This window comes from Prosopis cineraria, unplaced genomic scaffold, assembly GCF_029017545.1.
Source record: "Prosopis cineraria cultivar Desert tree isolate PC_DT_omini unplaced genomic scaffold, ASM2901754v1 PC11, whole genome shotgun sequence".
Lineage (NCBI taxonomy): Eukaryota > Viridiplantae > Streptophyta > Magnoliopsida > Fabales > Fabaceae > Prosopis > Prosopis cineraria.
Window position 1 is genome coordinate 13,608,338 of NW_026555342.1, and position 16,143 is coordinate 13,624,480.

The window sequence follows — 16,143 nt, forward strand, 5'->3', positions numbered from 1 at the left end:
ATGGCTTAGTGGTAGCTTTATTGGTGTTTAATTGCCGGTGCGGTGTTTGAATTCTGGAGGTAACAAGTGTAAGATTTATTTCTACGTCATCCCCTAATGAAATTACTATTTTCCCTTACAAAAAATGAATGGATGAATCAAAACTCTAGCCCAAGTGCATGCATCACATTTCATTATTATTCTCCCTTTTTGTATTTTTTGTATTTTCCAAAACTCGCAAGACTGCCTTCCTCTTCCTCTATCCTTTCGATCTCTGACCATTAAGGGTGCGCTTGAATCCTCCTCCTTCTTCCTCTGTTTGTGCGCTGCCATGGGGGTACTATCATGAGTCCTCTTCTTTGTCTTCCTTGCTTCACACGCTTTGCTCGTCGTTCATCTTCCTCCTCCTCCTTGTTCGTGCAGCCAGCATCCTCTACTTCTACCATTGTTGATCTTAGGTGAAAACCTTTGAATGTTTTTCTTTCCTTGCAGATGATCAATGTGTGTATGTGTGTATTGAAATGGGTTATAGTGCATTTAATCCTCCCGCTTGTTTGTGTGTGGTGTGAGAATTGGGGAGCAATTCAGGTTTGAGCTAGCTAAATTTAAGTCTAAGAACACATGTTTGATAGGTATTTTTGTTTATATTTGCCTTGGTTGTTACTTGAGGAGGATAGACATGGGTCTGAACTTTCTTTGAGATAGATTAATTCTTGGTGAAAAATTTGTTTGTGATGAAGAAAGGAATTTGGGAGGTTATTAAATCTAAAGTATTGATAATGGGAATTATTGGAAGGAGATTAGAAGCAAAGAGAGTTTGGTATTATGGTTTAAACAATATTACTTGCAAAGTATTTGGTAAGATGTCTTAAAGGAGAAATGTTGATTTATAGTGGCAAAACAGGTGTGATAATTGTGTTATTGGTAATTAAATTGTTATGGGAAGCAATTATTCTCCATAAGAAAGGTTGGGATTGAAATTATAATTTTTTGGAAAGATATTTTGGTTCATAATTCAAGAATCAAACTGTTATCCATAAATTAGGCTTTGGATTGCCTCAGAATGTTTGATATAATACTTTTGAGAAATGTTGACATGAAGATTTTCCCTTTTTATTCCTATAAATTGCTTTGAATTAAATATTTCAGATGATAAAATATATAAAAGGAAATGATAATGGTATTATTTGGATACTAGGGCCATGTTTGCTACGTAGCATTGGTGTGTAAGGATCGGGATTGAGTTAGAATAATACCAACTTTAACATATTTAATATGAAGCATTCAACAGTACTTGAGATTACTCAGTCCCACTTAGGTGGGAATACTAAAACCTACCACCTCCATGGTGTAACATCTCAATTTAAATTTTAATAGTTAATTTGAATTAATAAAAATTTTAAAAAATATTTAGAGGTGAGCAAATTAGTAGAAAATGATTATTTAATCTAAATATAATTCTAAATTAAAATTAAAAAAATTAATTAATTAATTAAAAAATATTAAATTATTATTATTATTTTTATTAAAAAAGAAAAGGTACGAGAAAAAAAAAGAAAGAAGAAGAAGAGATGCTTTCGGCTGCCATAATTACATATATATAAAAAATAAAAAAAATGGGGAGGAGGGACGCTTTTGGTGTAATGTGTGTACATATATAATAAAAAAAAAGAAGAGAGAGGAAAGAGGAAACAATAAACAAAACATGTGGGACCTGCAGTATTTTTTTTTATAAAACCACCATCTTTCCTTCATTTCTTCATTTCTTCCCTGTACGCGAGCTGAGGCAGAGAGCGAGCGATGCTGACGGAGAGGCTGACTGATTTAAAAGGTGAAGCTCCATAATAGGATACTTCATATGAGATTTTAAATATTCTAAGACTAGGTAAGTGTTCCAAATATTTTTCTTAGTCATCTTTTCTCTTTGGTTTTTGATTTTGTGGTGGTAGAAAATTTAGAATTTGGAAGAGAGATGAATTTATGTTGAATAAATATGGTTTTGAGGTTGTTAGTAGTGTAATAAATATTCTAGAGTATTATTTTATTGATAAATTGGAATTTAAGGCATTTGAGTTTATCCCTAGATTCCTATGGGTAGATTTTTGGTTAAATCTAAAAATATAAATTGATTTGTTGATATTTAGATGATTATTTGAGATGAGAAATAAATTATTATGGCTATAGAATAATGATTCTAGGCTTGAAATCAAGTTTGCAATTTTTGGGTATTTTTATGTGCGAATTTTTGAAATAAAAAGAGAAATTTTGATATTAGAAAATTATTTGAATGAAATTATTGTGAAGGAGACTATTGAACCAAGTAGATAGGTTCAAATACATGAAATTAAATTTTAAAATTCAAGAGACTAAGACTAAATTCTTAAAATATATATATATATAAAATAAATATAAAATAAAATAAAATACATACTTAGGTGTTAGAGTATGAGTGAAAATTGTGTTAATAATATTATTGATACATTGGTATATGATCAATTGTAGATTAATTTTCTTTTGACACCATTCAAGTTTTGAAAAGTTTTGGAAGTGTTGTAACTTGAGGGGTAACCTTTGACCTTTCAAAGGTTGAGGTAACCGGAGAAAATCTATTTTATACATTTGTAGGTTAATTAATTAATTATGTTAGTGAAACAAAAGAATATATATATATATATATATATATCTAAATTTGAAATAGTTATTTATAATGCATGTGACTTTGCTGAAACTCTATGACTTGTGAGTAATGAGATTGATGGTTAATGATTATATGTACACTTTTGGTTATAAGTTGTGGATTATGCACAGTGATGAAAGTTGATGAGCATGTGGGATAATTTTGAAATATATATATGAGTTTTTGAAATGCATTTTCTCATGAACATGATCATATAGCGGGAGTTCGCCTTAGTGAATAAGTTAGCAGTTATGCAAAATCCATATGGTACTTGGCTATTAACCAATAATCCTAGGGGTTATAGCCGCTACTTACCTTGTAAGGTATTGTAGCATTGTTTCTATTAAGGGACTTGACCCTACTGGCCTACCTGGAGTTTTGGGTATGACACCTCATAGTGTGTGATTTGGAGAAAATCGTGTTCATAAATAAGTAAGGTAACCCTGACCCGGTAGCCCCTCATGATATAATTAAGGCCTTAGGTAGTCTCACCATATGGACGATCCCTTTCGGTTGTTGGCTCATGGATTTCATGTCAGAGGAAATAAGGGGAGATATAAGGAAAAGATCGATCATGCATATTATTCTTATCATGCCATTTAAGTGATTGATGGCTATGTTGAGAATATAATTATAATTGTAGAAATGAGAACATACAGTAATTATGCAAATAATGTATATATGGCTATTTGTGCAAATTTTACACTTGACTTTATTCTTGAAATTATTCACATGAGTTAAATGTTAATGTGATTAACATGTTATTAATGTGATTGTTTGAATGGTCACCTTGATAAATTTATTAGCTACTTACATTCATGATTAATTATCATGCATTTGTATAACTTAGATATACCTTGGTTATTGAGTGATTGTACTCATCCTTCTCTTTTAACATATTATAGGAGCTAGCTCATCTGAGAAGAACAGAGGAAAGGAGCATTAGGCCAAGTGATAATAATCACTTCTGTAGGCCTCTCTCCTTTTATGTTGATATGTGTATTAAGTTTATGATATTGCCAATTAGGATAATATATTCTTGATCCACTTGCACTATAGGTTTTGTGTTGGATAGAAAGACATTTTGGGCCCTTGAGAATATGTTTTGATGTTTGTATTATAATAATGGGCTAAAATATTTGTGCAACTAAAAATAGTTATTATCATGCTTCCGCATATGTTTAATTAAATGATATGAGTTCTTAAAATATTTTAAAGACTTGGATCCCTTTGTATTAAATAGTTTGTGAAAAATACATGTTAAGAATTTATTTAGGTTAATCTCGTAATGGACAATCCACTTGGGTTAGTTCTTGATTAACCATAGTTAGTATGATAATTAAGTCCTAATTTAGGACGCCTTTTACACATGGTATTGCAAAAGTAATTTTAGGATTGAAATTTTCATGACCAAAATGCCTTCCTAAAAAATACCATATCTGACTTTGTTCCCTTCCTCTTCACCTTATTGCACATTTACCATGATGAGTTCGACGAAAACTTCCTCCCTAGCGGGCAACAACTTTGACAAAAGCAACAACAAACAAGCAACGAACAACGAAGACTTGCAATAACAATCGACCTTGACGAAAGTAAGAAAAAGAGTAGGGACGGCAAGATTGAAATTGAAATCTGCTTTTCTTGTTCTAGATCTAGTGATGTCAGTTGAAAAATTGAAGTCAAGGGATGAGAGGCATTAAAATCATGGATGGATTGTTCCAAAGGTAGTACAATAATGGATTGTTCACCATGGATCTCATTTGCTTTCCTTGTTCCAAATATTGTTCTAAAGGCATTAAAATAATCACATGGATTGTTTCATTTCATGTGGGGAGGCATTAAGATCATATAGCTCATACTTGCACAAGAAAAAAGTGTTGAAAGAGGGAAATTGAAAGAGGAAAAGGAGGAAGAAGAGGACAAGTGACTGGTAAGGGAAAATGAAGGGAGAGAAGGAAAAAGATAAGGGCAATTGTTCTTTTAGCTCAATTTTTTTTGTTTGATTTGAGTTTTTTTTTAATCCCATCACATACCAAATATGATTTTAAAACTTATTCCTACTCCCAATTACCAATCCTAATCCCATTACCAATTTCTTAAAATTCAATATCCTGTATCAAACAGGACTTAAGAATTTAAAGACCAACGTTGTCACTAAAGGACTAAACTAAAAGTAAGTTGTACTTGAAAAAACTTTAGGTAAGTAGATAACATTCTAATCAATTTTTAGTTTATATATATATATATATATATCTTACTTCAGTTATTTTGTTAATTGAATTGATTTATCTCTTGAAATCATAACATGTACTTATAAGAATGATGAAAATATTTTTACAAATTCTAGAACTCATTTATTCGATAAAAACAATCATGAAAATTAGTAGGTGAAAAAGTTTATGAAATGTCAGTTGTTATTTTGAAATGTTAGTTGTGAAAGACTATATATTCACATTTATTTTCACATCTTATGCTATGTTTGGTTATTTACTCTTGTGGGTTGTATATTCATATTTGTTCTATATTCTAATAAATCCCTAAAAAGTAAAATTATTATATAAATTGTTTAATTATTTTATTCATAAACTCAATTTGATTTTGATTAGTAAATGTTACCACATTTTCCATTTGTTTAGCCTAATGATTTGGTTTGAATGTTAATTTTTGCCACTGTACCAATTGAACATGAATAACTATGGATATAATGCTATTGTTAATATGGACAAAAAACGTTACAGGAGATTCATTGATCTTGAAGCAAAATTTTATGTTATATTGAATTCTTTCTTTATTATTTGGTACTTGTTTACTCAATGATATTCCTCATGATTCTTTTAACTTATATAACTAGGACATTGTTTATTAAAAAAATAGTTTTTTAATCTTGGATAGTATAACCAGTCTCGTACTTTTAGATTATGATTGATCGATGTTATTAGTAGGTTAAAGTTGAAGCATTATATTGGTTAATCTCTACTCTAGTAAATTTTGAATTTATTTATTATATTTTGTAAATTATGTCTTAAATGCTCCACATATATTATAGTTAGGATCTTAGTTAACTACTGTTTGTTTGTTTGTTGATTGGAGCAAAGCTCCTTGTTGTTGTTGTGCTGATATTGTTATTGTAAAATTTTAGTAAATCCTATTTTAGGAGAGGTTATATTGAATTTCCATAGAAAATTTATTACTTTTATTAACATGCAAATTATAAATGTAAGAATTGTACCCTATCTTATGAACGCATTTATAATTAAAAGTAAGGATTTCTTCAATTAAGGTTTAAAGGATGTCAGTTTTTGTGCATATCTCATGAAAGTCATGACTAAATTTTGGGATGTGATAAAAAGAGTGTATAATTTTAAAAATAATTAATTAACTCAATAAGAAAGATGATGTGATTAAAATTGTCTTATAATATTAAATTAAAGTAGTAGTTTGTTATTATTTTTACTTTGATTTTTATAGTTTAATTTTCTTAAGTTACTTCTTATGTTTTAAATTTTTTCAATATCAAAATCATAATTTGTTTCGAAATATTTTTTGCAAATTATATCAAGAGACTAGTTTCATCTAAAATTTACTTACATGGCTAAAAGATTGTTCATATTTACCTCCCAGCTTAGCATGAAGATCTTTAGAAAATATTTATGATTTATGATGCACCCTATACATTTTATATTTTATTTTGATATTGATTGCATTGATAATTACAATCTATACTTCCAAAAGTTATTCAAAAGGCTATCATTATTATCCTAAAATTTAAGTTTCATAAGAAGATTTTTTACTCAAAATATTTTTTAAAATGTTAAATATCTTTAATTAAATTATATTTAATTACACCAGTATTAAAAAATATAATATGAATTTTTCAACAATTGATGCTACTTATAGGCAAGTAAGAAACGACAAAAGTTGATGAGCATTTGGTTTAGAGGATTTGTTGGATATTAGAGAATCAGGAAATGCATGTCGAGTGAGCTAGTATATTTAATCAAAACAAGTATTCAAAAATTTTATTATAATGAAAAAGAAATTAACATTCAAAATTTGATCAATCCAACAAAACATTCTCATCCCCTTCAATGGTAACTTTTTTTTTTTTTGGTCCCTCCGTTTTATTAAGGTTCCATTCGACTATGTTAATCATGACAAAAGGGCCAAAAATAATGTTCACAAATAAAAAACTAGTATACCCACAATGAATTCATTTTTTCATGAGCCTTATTAAGAGTATCGCTGCTGGTACGTGTGCCAGTTACAATATTATGAATATGATAATTTTAAAATTTTAAGATACAGGCACCTGAATATATATAATATGTGATCTTATGTTTTAAACAAGTATTTTTAAGGTCTGGTAAAAAAAAGTATTTTTATGGTAATCTAGACATATTTATAACAACCAATAAAAATATTATATTTTTAAAGTATTTATGTCATGTACAAATATTTTGAAAAAAAAAGTGTAATAATACAAATATTAGAAGATATTATACATATCAAGAAATATAGTACATGTATCATAACATATACTCTATCGTTAAAAGCACAAGGCATTTTTAATTAAATTTTATTTTAATAAAATAATTATTTATCTTTAAACTAATATCATTTTTTTATATTTATCCTTATTTAATTTAGATGGTTATTTCACTTTAAGATAAATATAAAATATTTTATTTATTATGAAAAATTTTGAAAAAAATATATTAATTATATCTTCAAATACTAAAAATATTTTTTATTTTTTTAACATTCAACTCTTTAAAAAATGTGTGACATCTATGAATTAAGGGAGTACATATTAAATACGATCGAGCATGCTTTTGTTTTTTTTTTGGTAGTATATGTGATTCATAGGTGATCTTATTTAAAATGAAAAAAAAAGATATAACGAAAATTAATCATGCTGGATAAGACACATGAGAAGCTTCAATTCGGAGCATTATGGTTGAATTGTACACAACTCCGTGAGTTTGCTGGCAAGGTTAAGAACTTTCCAAGAATAATACAGATAATTGTTTTGTCTTTTGTGTATTAATAATTTAATTCTAAAATGATTATTTTCACGTTAAATTAATTATTCAAAGAGAATACTTTCCATTTTAGTCTATTTTCATCTACAGTCATGTGATTAAAAAATAGTTTTCCAAAAAGAGCTTCCAAAATTTTACAAAAAGACCATTTCAATTGAAAAAAGTTGATGAGCAAAATAGATCCTAGAGTATTATGCGAAAAGTGTCCTAAACTCTGAACTTTTAAAATGTAAAAAATGAATTCTAAACTTTTAAATTTATAACGTTTTAAACCCTACCATTATCCTTTTGTTAATGTCATTATTGTTTATCGTAATGTTCACCGTGAAGCCTAGTCAAATGCTAACATAACAACCCTTTGATCATGTGTCATTTGTTAATTAATATCACAAGCCTTAAACTATTACGTGAGTAGTGTCTTGAACCTTAAACTTTTAAATTTTGAGCAAATTACTCCTATTGTTTAAGTATAAAACGTTGAGTATCATGTAGACTAAATTAATCTCAACATGGTTTACCATAGTGAAAGCATTGTTGGCCGCAACGAACAATTAATAATTTTGTGAAATAATATTTTTTGCTCATTTTTCGCAACATTATCCAAATGATAGGTATCTCATATTTCCGTATACTTTATAACTCTAATTTAATCGTATTTTAAATAATGTTTATTTACTTAATGGTGAAAACTTGAGATCCCATTTCAAAAGAAGCTTAAATATCAGAGGATTTTATAAATAATAGATGTGAAAGTCGATAATTTTATCATTGAATTTAAAACTCAAATTAATCAGTTAATTAAATTCCTCTAATATTTAAGCTTATTTTCAAACGGGATCCCAAATTTTTACTATTAAATAAATAAACATTATTCAAAATAAGATTAAATCAAGTTATAGAGTATACGAAAGCACGAGATACAAATTGTTTGAAAAACATTGCAAAAAAGGGCAAAAAAATTATTTTACAAAATTATAGGCCATTCACTACGGCCAATGATGTATTCACCACGGTGGACTATATTGAGACTAATTTGATCTACATAATATTCCTTTTGTTAAAAAATGTAAGACATTTTTAATCGAATCTCACATCTAATAAAATAGCTACCTACTTTAAAACCAATCCTATCTTTTCATATTTATCCCTATTAAACACCCTATAATAAATATAAAGTCACTATCAATAGGAGCACTTTTGAAAAAAAAGAAATGATTACATCTTGAAATACTAAAAATGTCTTACATTTTTTAATATCTAACTCTTTCAAAAATACCTTACATTTTTAAATAGAATGAGTAGTTAACATTCTATATATAAACGGTAGAAGTAATTTTCTTGAAATTTGAAAGTTCAAGGCCCAAGACAATACTTGTGCAATAGTTTAGGGTTCATGGCGCTAATTAACAAATGACACATCAACAAGAGATTGACACATGAACAATATAGTGAATAGAAACAGCATTAACAAAAAGATAATGGTGGATTTAAAATTTTATGAATTTAAAAGTTCAGGGATCATTTTATATATTTTAAAAGTTCAGGGTTCAAGGCATTTTTTGCACAATGCTTTATGATCCATTTTACTCATTAACCCATTGAAAAAAAATACATAAAAGATTAGGTTGAGAAATTATTTTAAAACATGCCAACTATTTTTTTAAAGTTACATTAAATACTGAATAATCTAAATTGAGCAGTTTTAGATCATATATGTGTATAAAACTTTTCTAGCAACAACTCTTTCTATTCAATATTTTGAAGAAACCTTATTTGTCACCAATCAATTTAAGATAATATATCATTTAAAGAGTTTTTAAGGCCCATGTTTTTTGGATCTGATTTTAGGGATAATGTTTTTTGAGGACTTAGGCAATAATAAACTCTTTTAAAAAAGCCTCTAGAAAAATTGTAAATTTCAAAACCTAGCATGAAAGTGACCACATCTGCTTTGTAAAATCAAGCAAATGAGATTCCCATTAAATATTGCTTTCACTAAAAGGGACAAGCCAACCTAATATGTCATAGTGTTAGTTGGAGTTCACTAATCACAATTACACTCTTATTCTACATTTTAGGATTTTATAAAACTACGCTATCATTATATATATATATATATATATATATAAGAAAAAGAGTTTCAAATAACCTAATCATCTGGTGGCATGAAGTTTACTCTTGTCAATGATTGCGAGTTCAATCCTACTGGCTTCAAGCATTTAGGTTACCCCGTGTACTTCAAAAATGATATACGAGATTATTTTTTTGGTGTAATTGAGAAGGCTATAGATTACAGGAAAAATGATAATTATAGATCTTATAAAAATATTAATAACAATTGAAAATCTCAAATTATATTTGAAATGTCAGAGAATGACCATGGTCTTTAATTATAATTAAAATATTTTTAAGTATTAAAATAACTACAAGATAGAGTCACGCATGATTTTGAGGAAGCTCATTTGTAAATATATGAAAAATAAATTGTAATTGAATAGATACTTTTATGAATGTATACATTGTCATTTGTAAATTTCAAGATAATCACTTCTAAATTTTTGGAAAGTTACTGAAGAATTTATGAAAAGTCTATTGTAAATGGATATTCAAAAATACTTCCTCCAATCTTTATTGTAAGACATTTTTAATAGTTTCATGCATTTTAAAAAAATTTAAATTTTTTTAATATAATAAAAAATGATATGTAGTTCTTTCATTTTTACTCGTGACTTCAATAATGCAATCACATTAAATACTTTCACACTAATCAAGAAAGGATAAAATTAAAAAATAGTTTAATTATTATAAAGTATCATATATTTTGAACCAAATATTACTTGTAGAATGTGTCCTACGAATGAATGAAACTGGAGGGAGTATGAGAGGATCCCTAAATCATTGATGTACAATTAAGACTATTCATATTCATTTATAACTGACATTCCATATATTCAAAAGTGATATTGCTTAATTAAATTCACAACTAATTGTTCTTAAATCACAAGTGATATATAAATTTATCTAAATATCTATTCATTCACAATTGATTTTTCATAAATTCACTAATGACCTCAAAATTCAAAAATGACTATCATTAAATTCATAAGTAACAATATATAAATTCATAAAATTATCTATTCATTGAGATCGGGTGCACTATGTTATTTATGGTATATCCAATAAAACCATAACATTCAAATAGTATTAAGTATAAATTAATTCTTATATTAGTGATAGTATGAAGAGAAAATGTAAGAAATTAAATATACATTATATTATAAGAATGAAATTAATTAAAATAATATCATATAAGATTTTATTTAGATGATTTAGGGTATTTTAATTGAACAGATCACAAATAATGTGGTGCACCTAGTCTACCTAATAATTTTTCCTATCCATTTACAATTGATTTTTCATTAATTCACAATTTACTTTACATAAATTCATGAGTCACATTTTATTAGTTATTTTAATAATTTTTACTTTTTAATTATAAAAAAGACCATGATCTTTTCCTATTATTTCAATAATTCAAGATCTTCAATTAATTAACATTGCTGATCACAAAAGAAATATTAAAATTTTAAACTAACTATTGTACTTTTATATGAACTTTGAAATAAACCATATCTGTGACTTAGAATTTTAGGAATAATATAATCCTTACTTTTTTTTATTTATATTAAAGTGAGCTGCTTATATTTGCATTAAACAATGGAAAATCATTTTCCTTTTCTATTATAATTTCTATTCTCTACAAATATTTTTATTATGCCAAACACGACATAAATGTTTTCATGCACATATGCCTATGATAATATAAAGAACAAGTTGTCAGATTTAGAATTCAGGAATAGTATTTAAAATTTGCAAATTGTGCTTATAGAATATTTACACATTCCAGTCTTATTTACAAAACACATCTTAAAAAGTTCATTTGATGCTATTTACAAATTATAGTACGACTTTTTAAATAATATTTAAAAGATATTTTTAAAATTATCTTTTATGAAAGAGAAAATGTAACGTGATATCATTTTTTAAGTTTATTATATAAGGATATATTTAAAATTCTATATACTTTTATTTATTTTACTTTTTTGTATTGATATTACTCCCTCTGGTTTTATTTATAAAGCAAAGAAAGACAAATTTTTTTAGTACTCTTTATAAGTCATGTTATTAAATTTTTATCACAATTTTTTTACCCTCCATTAAATATTGAAGAGAGAAAATATATTATTGAAATATGTATATTTAATAGGGATAAGGTTAATAACTTATTAAATTTTAAAATAGAGTTAATGAGTTTTAAAATTTTTTTTAATATTAATAAAATATATTAAAAGTAATTTATAAATAAGATAAAAAGAGTAATAAGATTGATAAAAATAATTTATAAATATAAATGGAGGAGTGATTTGCATGAGGCCGAGCTAAATGGTTGGTGAATGTGACAGTTATCCTTATTTGTATTTTACATTTTTAAAGCAGGCGATGTATATTTGTATATTTCCTTATTAGTTTTTATATTGAAATTGATGATCAGGTCGCGTAGCGCGTGAAACACCGGGCAGTCTTCGCATTTACGAATGCGTGTTCAAATAAATAACCCAAAGAGCGCGTGGTTTCGCATGCATCTGAAGCTACAGGCGTCGGATGGGCCACACAATAATCAAATCTTTCTTCAATGAGAAATTAACAATGACTTTCTCTAGTTGCACGAATTCACCCTGAATCTCATCTCTTAGTCACCGACTTCGATTTTTTGGTACCTGCCCTAAGCACTTAGCAGTTCGTTGCCTGTAAGTTTTTTTCCCTTCTTTTTTCTGGAGTTGTTTGGATCAATTTTTCCGTGTTTCTTTAGGTTTGGAATATGAGATTTTTGAGTTGTTTCTTCTGAGATATTGTTTTCTGGGGGGTTTTACAAGTTCCAGGATTGCAATATAATTCTAGGGGTACAGGCTTTTTAGCTCCCTAGTTAAACATCTTTGGTGATTAAGCTTCCGGTTTTAGATTAAGAGAGCAGAGTCCTAATTTCTCTGTAAGACCAGACACGTTTAAAGTAGGGTGGTTTGAGAAGTGGAATTTTTCTGTGGGTTGGTGACCCTTTAGATTGTTGTGGAAGAGGAATTGGTACTTTTCTTTATTGTATGCTGGATTTGGGGATTCCTTTATTTGCAATAAATCTTTGAGGGAATCAGTTCAAGCAATTTTGGAATATATTCGCTTCGCTGAATTGGAATTTTGCTCCCCAATCCTGCTGAAAAATTGCAATTGCATGATAGTAAAGTAAACCGTAGTGTTTCTGTAAAGTTTGCGTATCTTTCTGAGAGAGAAAGATGCAGCGTGTGCGTTTGTCATCTCAACAGGCGCCAGTGCACAAGCTAGGAAATCCTCAAATGACATTATCCCCAAAATTTAGGTTAGCTGTGGTCCAACCTTCTTTCTCAAATTCTTCACCAGAGTTAGAGTTTTCTCACAGCCAAGAACCCTTGATTCCGGGCCTTCCTGATGATGTTGCACTTAATTGTCTTCTCCGGCTTCCGGTTCAGAGTCATGCAACCTGTAGAGCCGTCTGCAAGCGATGGCATATGCTTCTTGGTAACAAGGAGAGATTTTTTACCCACAGGAAGCAATTGGGTCTGAAAGCCCCTTGGCTTTTCGTCTTTGCCTACCATAAGTGCACTGGAAAGATCCAGTGGCAGGTTCTTGACCTTACCCACTTTTCTTGGCACTGTATCCCTGCAATGCCATGTAAGGATAAGGTTTGTCCTCATGGTTTTAGGTGTATTTCTATTCCCCAAGAAGGCGTGCTCTTTGTATGTGGTGGAATGGTCTCTGATGTTGATTGTCCCCTTGACTCGGTAGTGAAATACGAGATGCAGAAAAATCATTGGACTGTGATGAATCGGATGATTACTGCTAGGTCATTTTTTGCCAGTGGAGTGATTGATGGGATGATTTATGTGGCCGGGGGAAACAGTGCAGACCTTTTTGAGCTTGATTCTGCCGAGGTGTTGGACCCTCTCGACGGGAATTGGCATTCTATTGCCAGCATGGGAACAAATATGGCATCTTATGATACTGCAGTTCTCAATGGGAAGCTTCTGGTGACAGAAGGCTGGTTGTGGCCATTTTATGTCTCTCCTAGAGGTCAGGTCTATGATCCAAGAACAAATAACTGGGAGAATATGGCTGTTGGACTTAGAGAAGGGTGGACGGGTTCAAGTGTTGTGGTTTACGGGCACTTATTTGTTGTCTCAGAGCTTGAAAGAATGAAAGTTAAGGTTTATGACACAGAATCTGATTCTTGGGAAGCCATAGAAGGCCCCCCGTTGCCTGAACAAATATGTAAACCTTTTGCTGTGAATGCTTGTGATTGCCATATTTATGTTGTGGGCCGGAATCTTCATGTTGCAGTTGGTCAAATCCTTAGACTGAACCCAAAGAAGAATTGTACCAAAAAATGGAGCTTTGGTGTTCGATGGCATGTGATTGATGCACCAGACAGTTTCTCTGATCTGACTCCTTCAAGCTCTCAGGTCCTGTTTGCGTAGTCTTACAGTGTTCAGGAATGTTGTCAATGTTGTTGAATAAAATGTAATTAGATATATTTACCAAAGGCGTAAAACTAATAGCGGCTGTGTGAAGAAATGTTCTTATTAGTTATTGAAATGTATTAATGGTAATATCTTTTAATTTATTTGACAGTGTTACTTATTCAAATCTTAAGTCCTAACTGTCTTCTTCTTCTTCTTCTTCTTCTTCTTCTTCTTCTTCTTCTTCTTCTTGAATCTTGTTGACTGTTAGCATGATCATACATGATCATAGTGATTTGTATGTGGCCAGTGGCTCTTTGTCCTAGTTGCCATCAAGAATATATAGTCTAAGGTGGCCTAGACTTTCGGAAACATCAGATTATATTTTTCTATGATCCATGGCACTCCAGAAATTAATCACCTTGATGGATGGGATAACTTGGCGGCTATCCGAATTATGGGTTGTTTTTGGGGGGCCAATGAAGTTGGCTGTACCTTGAGCAACTATACCATTTAATAGTTAGGCAGGTGAGCATCTGTCTGAAAATGTAGAGCTTGATTGTGCTGCATGGGGGGAATGGGCATGTGAAACACTGTTTGAAGAACCGAACCAAACAGTTGGACCATTGACCGGAGCCTCAATTTGGACAACAAAATATATAATTTAAGCTACTGTCTGAAGAGTGTTGATATATGCAATTTACTTGTTGCTCTTGATGGATAGACCTGAAGACTAAGAGAGCACCTAGTGAAGCTATGGCGGATAATTAAGTGCTGATAAATATTCTTTGGGCATTAGCTCCTGCCAAATGTAGCAGTAGAAAGTTGGATTATATTTTTTATTATAAATATGCAGTCAATGTCTTTTACTCCAATATTTTAAAAGGAAGAAAATTACTGATAAATTGCTTATTCTTTATCCACATAACTTGCCATTCATGTCTGCTTTTGCTAGTAACATTGATTGACTTGTGTGAATATTGCCTGATGTCTGAATCAAACTAGTGATGTTGATTGAGCCACCATGACGAGAAGCCGAAGAATATGAAATTTTTCATGTTATGAAACTTGGTGCTATAAAGAAACGCTTCACTTTGAAACAATATTTGCTTCTATAAGCAGCTACGTAGCTAGGGTAAAAAATTAAGTGCATATAGCTGTTGACAAACTTCGAGCATGTTTAATGGTTAAAATGTATCCTCTGGCACGAGACAATACAAATTGAAATATGCAGTGTCTGAATATAATTCAAAGTTGTATGCTGTGTTTGATCAGGGTCAGAGACATCAAGCTTGTGGTCTGACTGTTTTTCAAGTACGTGCTCTGTGAAGTGGAAAGGTTTTCGTACTCTTCAAGTCTCTAGACACTTGGAATCCATTTCTCTTTCACCAACATCAAATGGAAAAACCATCTAACGGTGGTGATATACAAGTGGTGAAATGCTGCCGCTGCTTGTGGCTGCATCATTTGTGATGATTAGGAAATTGAATTAGAGGTTTCTTTAGACATCTTGGTTATTTCTCCAATATTGTCACATAACTTTTAAACATTTTAAAAGGTCTTAATCTTTCTTGAAGTAGCAAGTTTGTTAATGTCAAAATCTATTCTGGTTTTTTTGAAGTTTTAATGCTCATCCAACACAACTTTCTAATCATCATCCTCTTCTTGAAATTCTTAACAATATCATGAATTTTATTGTGAAAGATTAGACGATTATTTTTGGCTGTGTATTCAAAAAGGCAAACAACTACACTGATTGACTAGCTAACCTTGTTACCAACAACAATCTTAAAATCACAATTTTTTTTTAAGTTATACCACCAAGGTGTAAAAACTTTTTGAATTTTAACATCACCTAATTTATTTTTTTATATGGTTTTTTCGTGACCTTATATTAAAT

At 29.7% G+C, this 16,143-nt stretch overlaps 1 protein-coding gene across 1 annotated transcript; it reads left to right on the forward strand.

The window, feature by feature from the left end:
- Window positions 1-12,321: 12,321 nt before the first annotated feature.
- On the forward strand, window positions 12,322-15,856 carry LOC129286900 (F-box/kelch-repeat protein At1g30090-like). The gene is made up of 2 exons (XM_054922994.1): window positions 12,322-14,246; window positions 15,519-15,856. The coding sequence occupies exons 1-2, from the start codon at window positions 13,044-13,046 to the stop codon at window positions 15,570-15,572; spliced, it is 1,257 nt and encodes a 418-aa protein (XP_054778969.1). The 5' UTR covers window positions 12,322-13,043; the 3' UTR covers window positions 15,573-15,856.
- Window positions 15,857-16,143: the final 287 nt, after the last annotated feature.

What these genes read in the sequence shown, in the direction of transcription:
- LOC129286900 (XM_054922994.1), top strand. Translation starts at nt 13,044, where the DNA reads ATGCAGCGTGTGCGTTTGTCATCTCAACAGGCGCCAGTGCACAAGCTA. An exon ending in TGACTCCTTCAAGCTCTCAG is followed by an intron (nt 14,247 to 15,518) that starts GTCCTGTTTGCG and finishes GTGTTTGATCAG; the next exon opens with GGTCAGAGACATCAAGCTTG.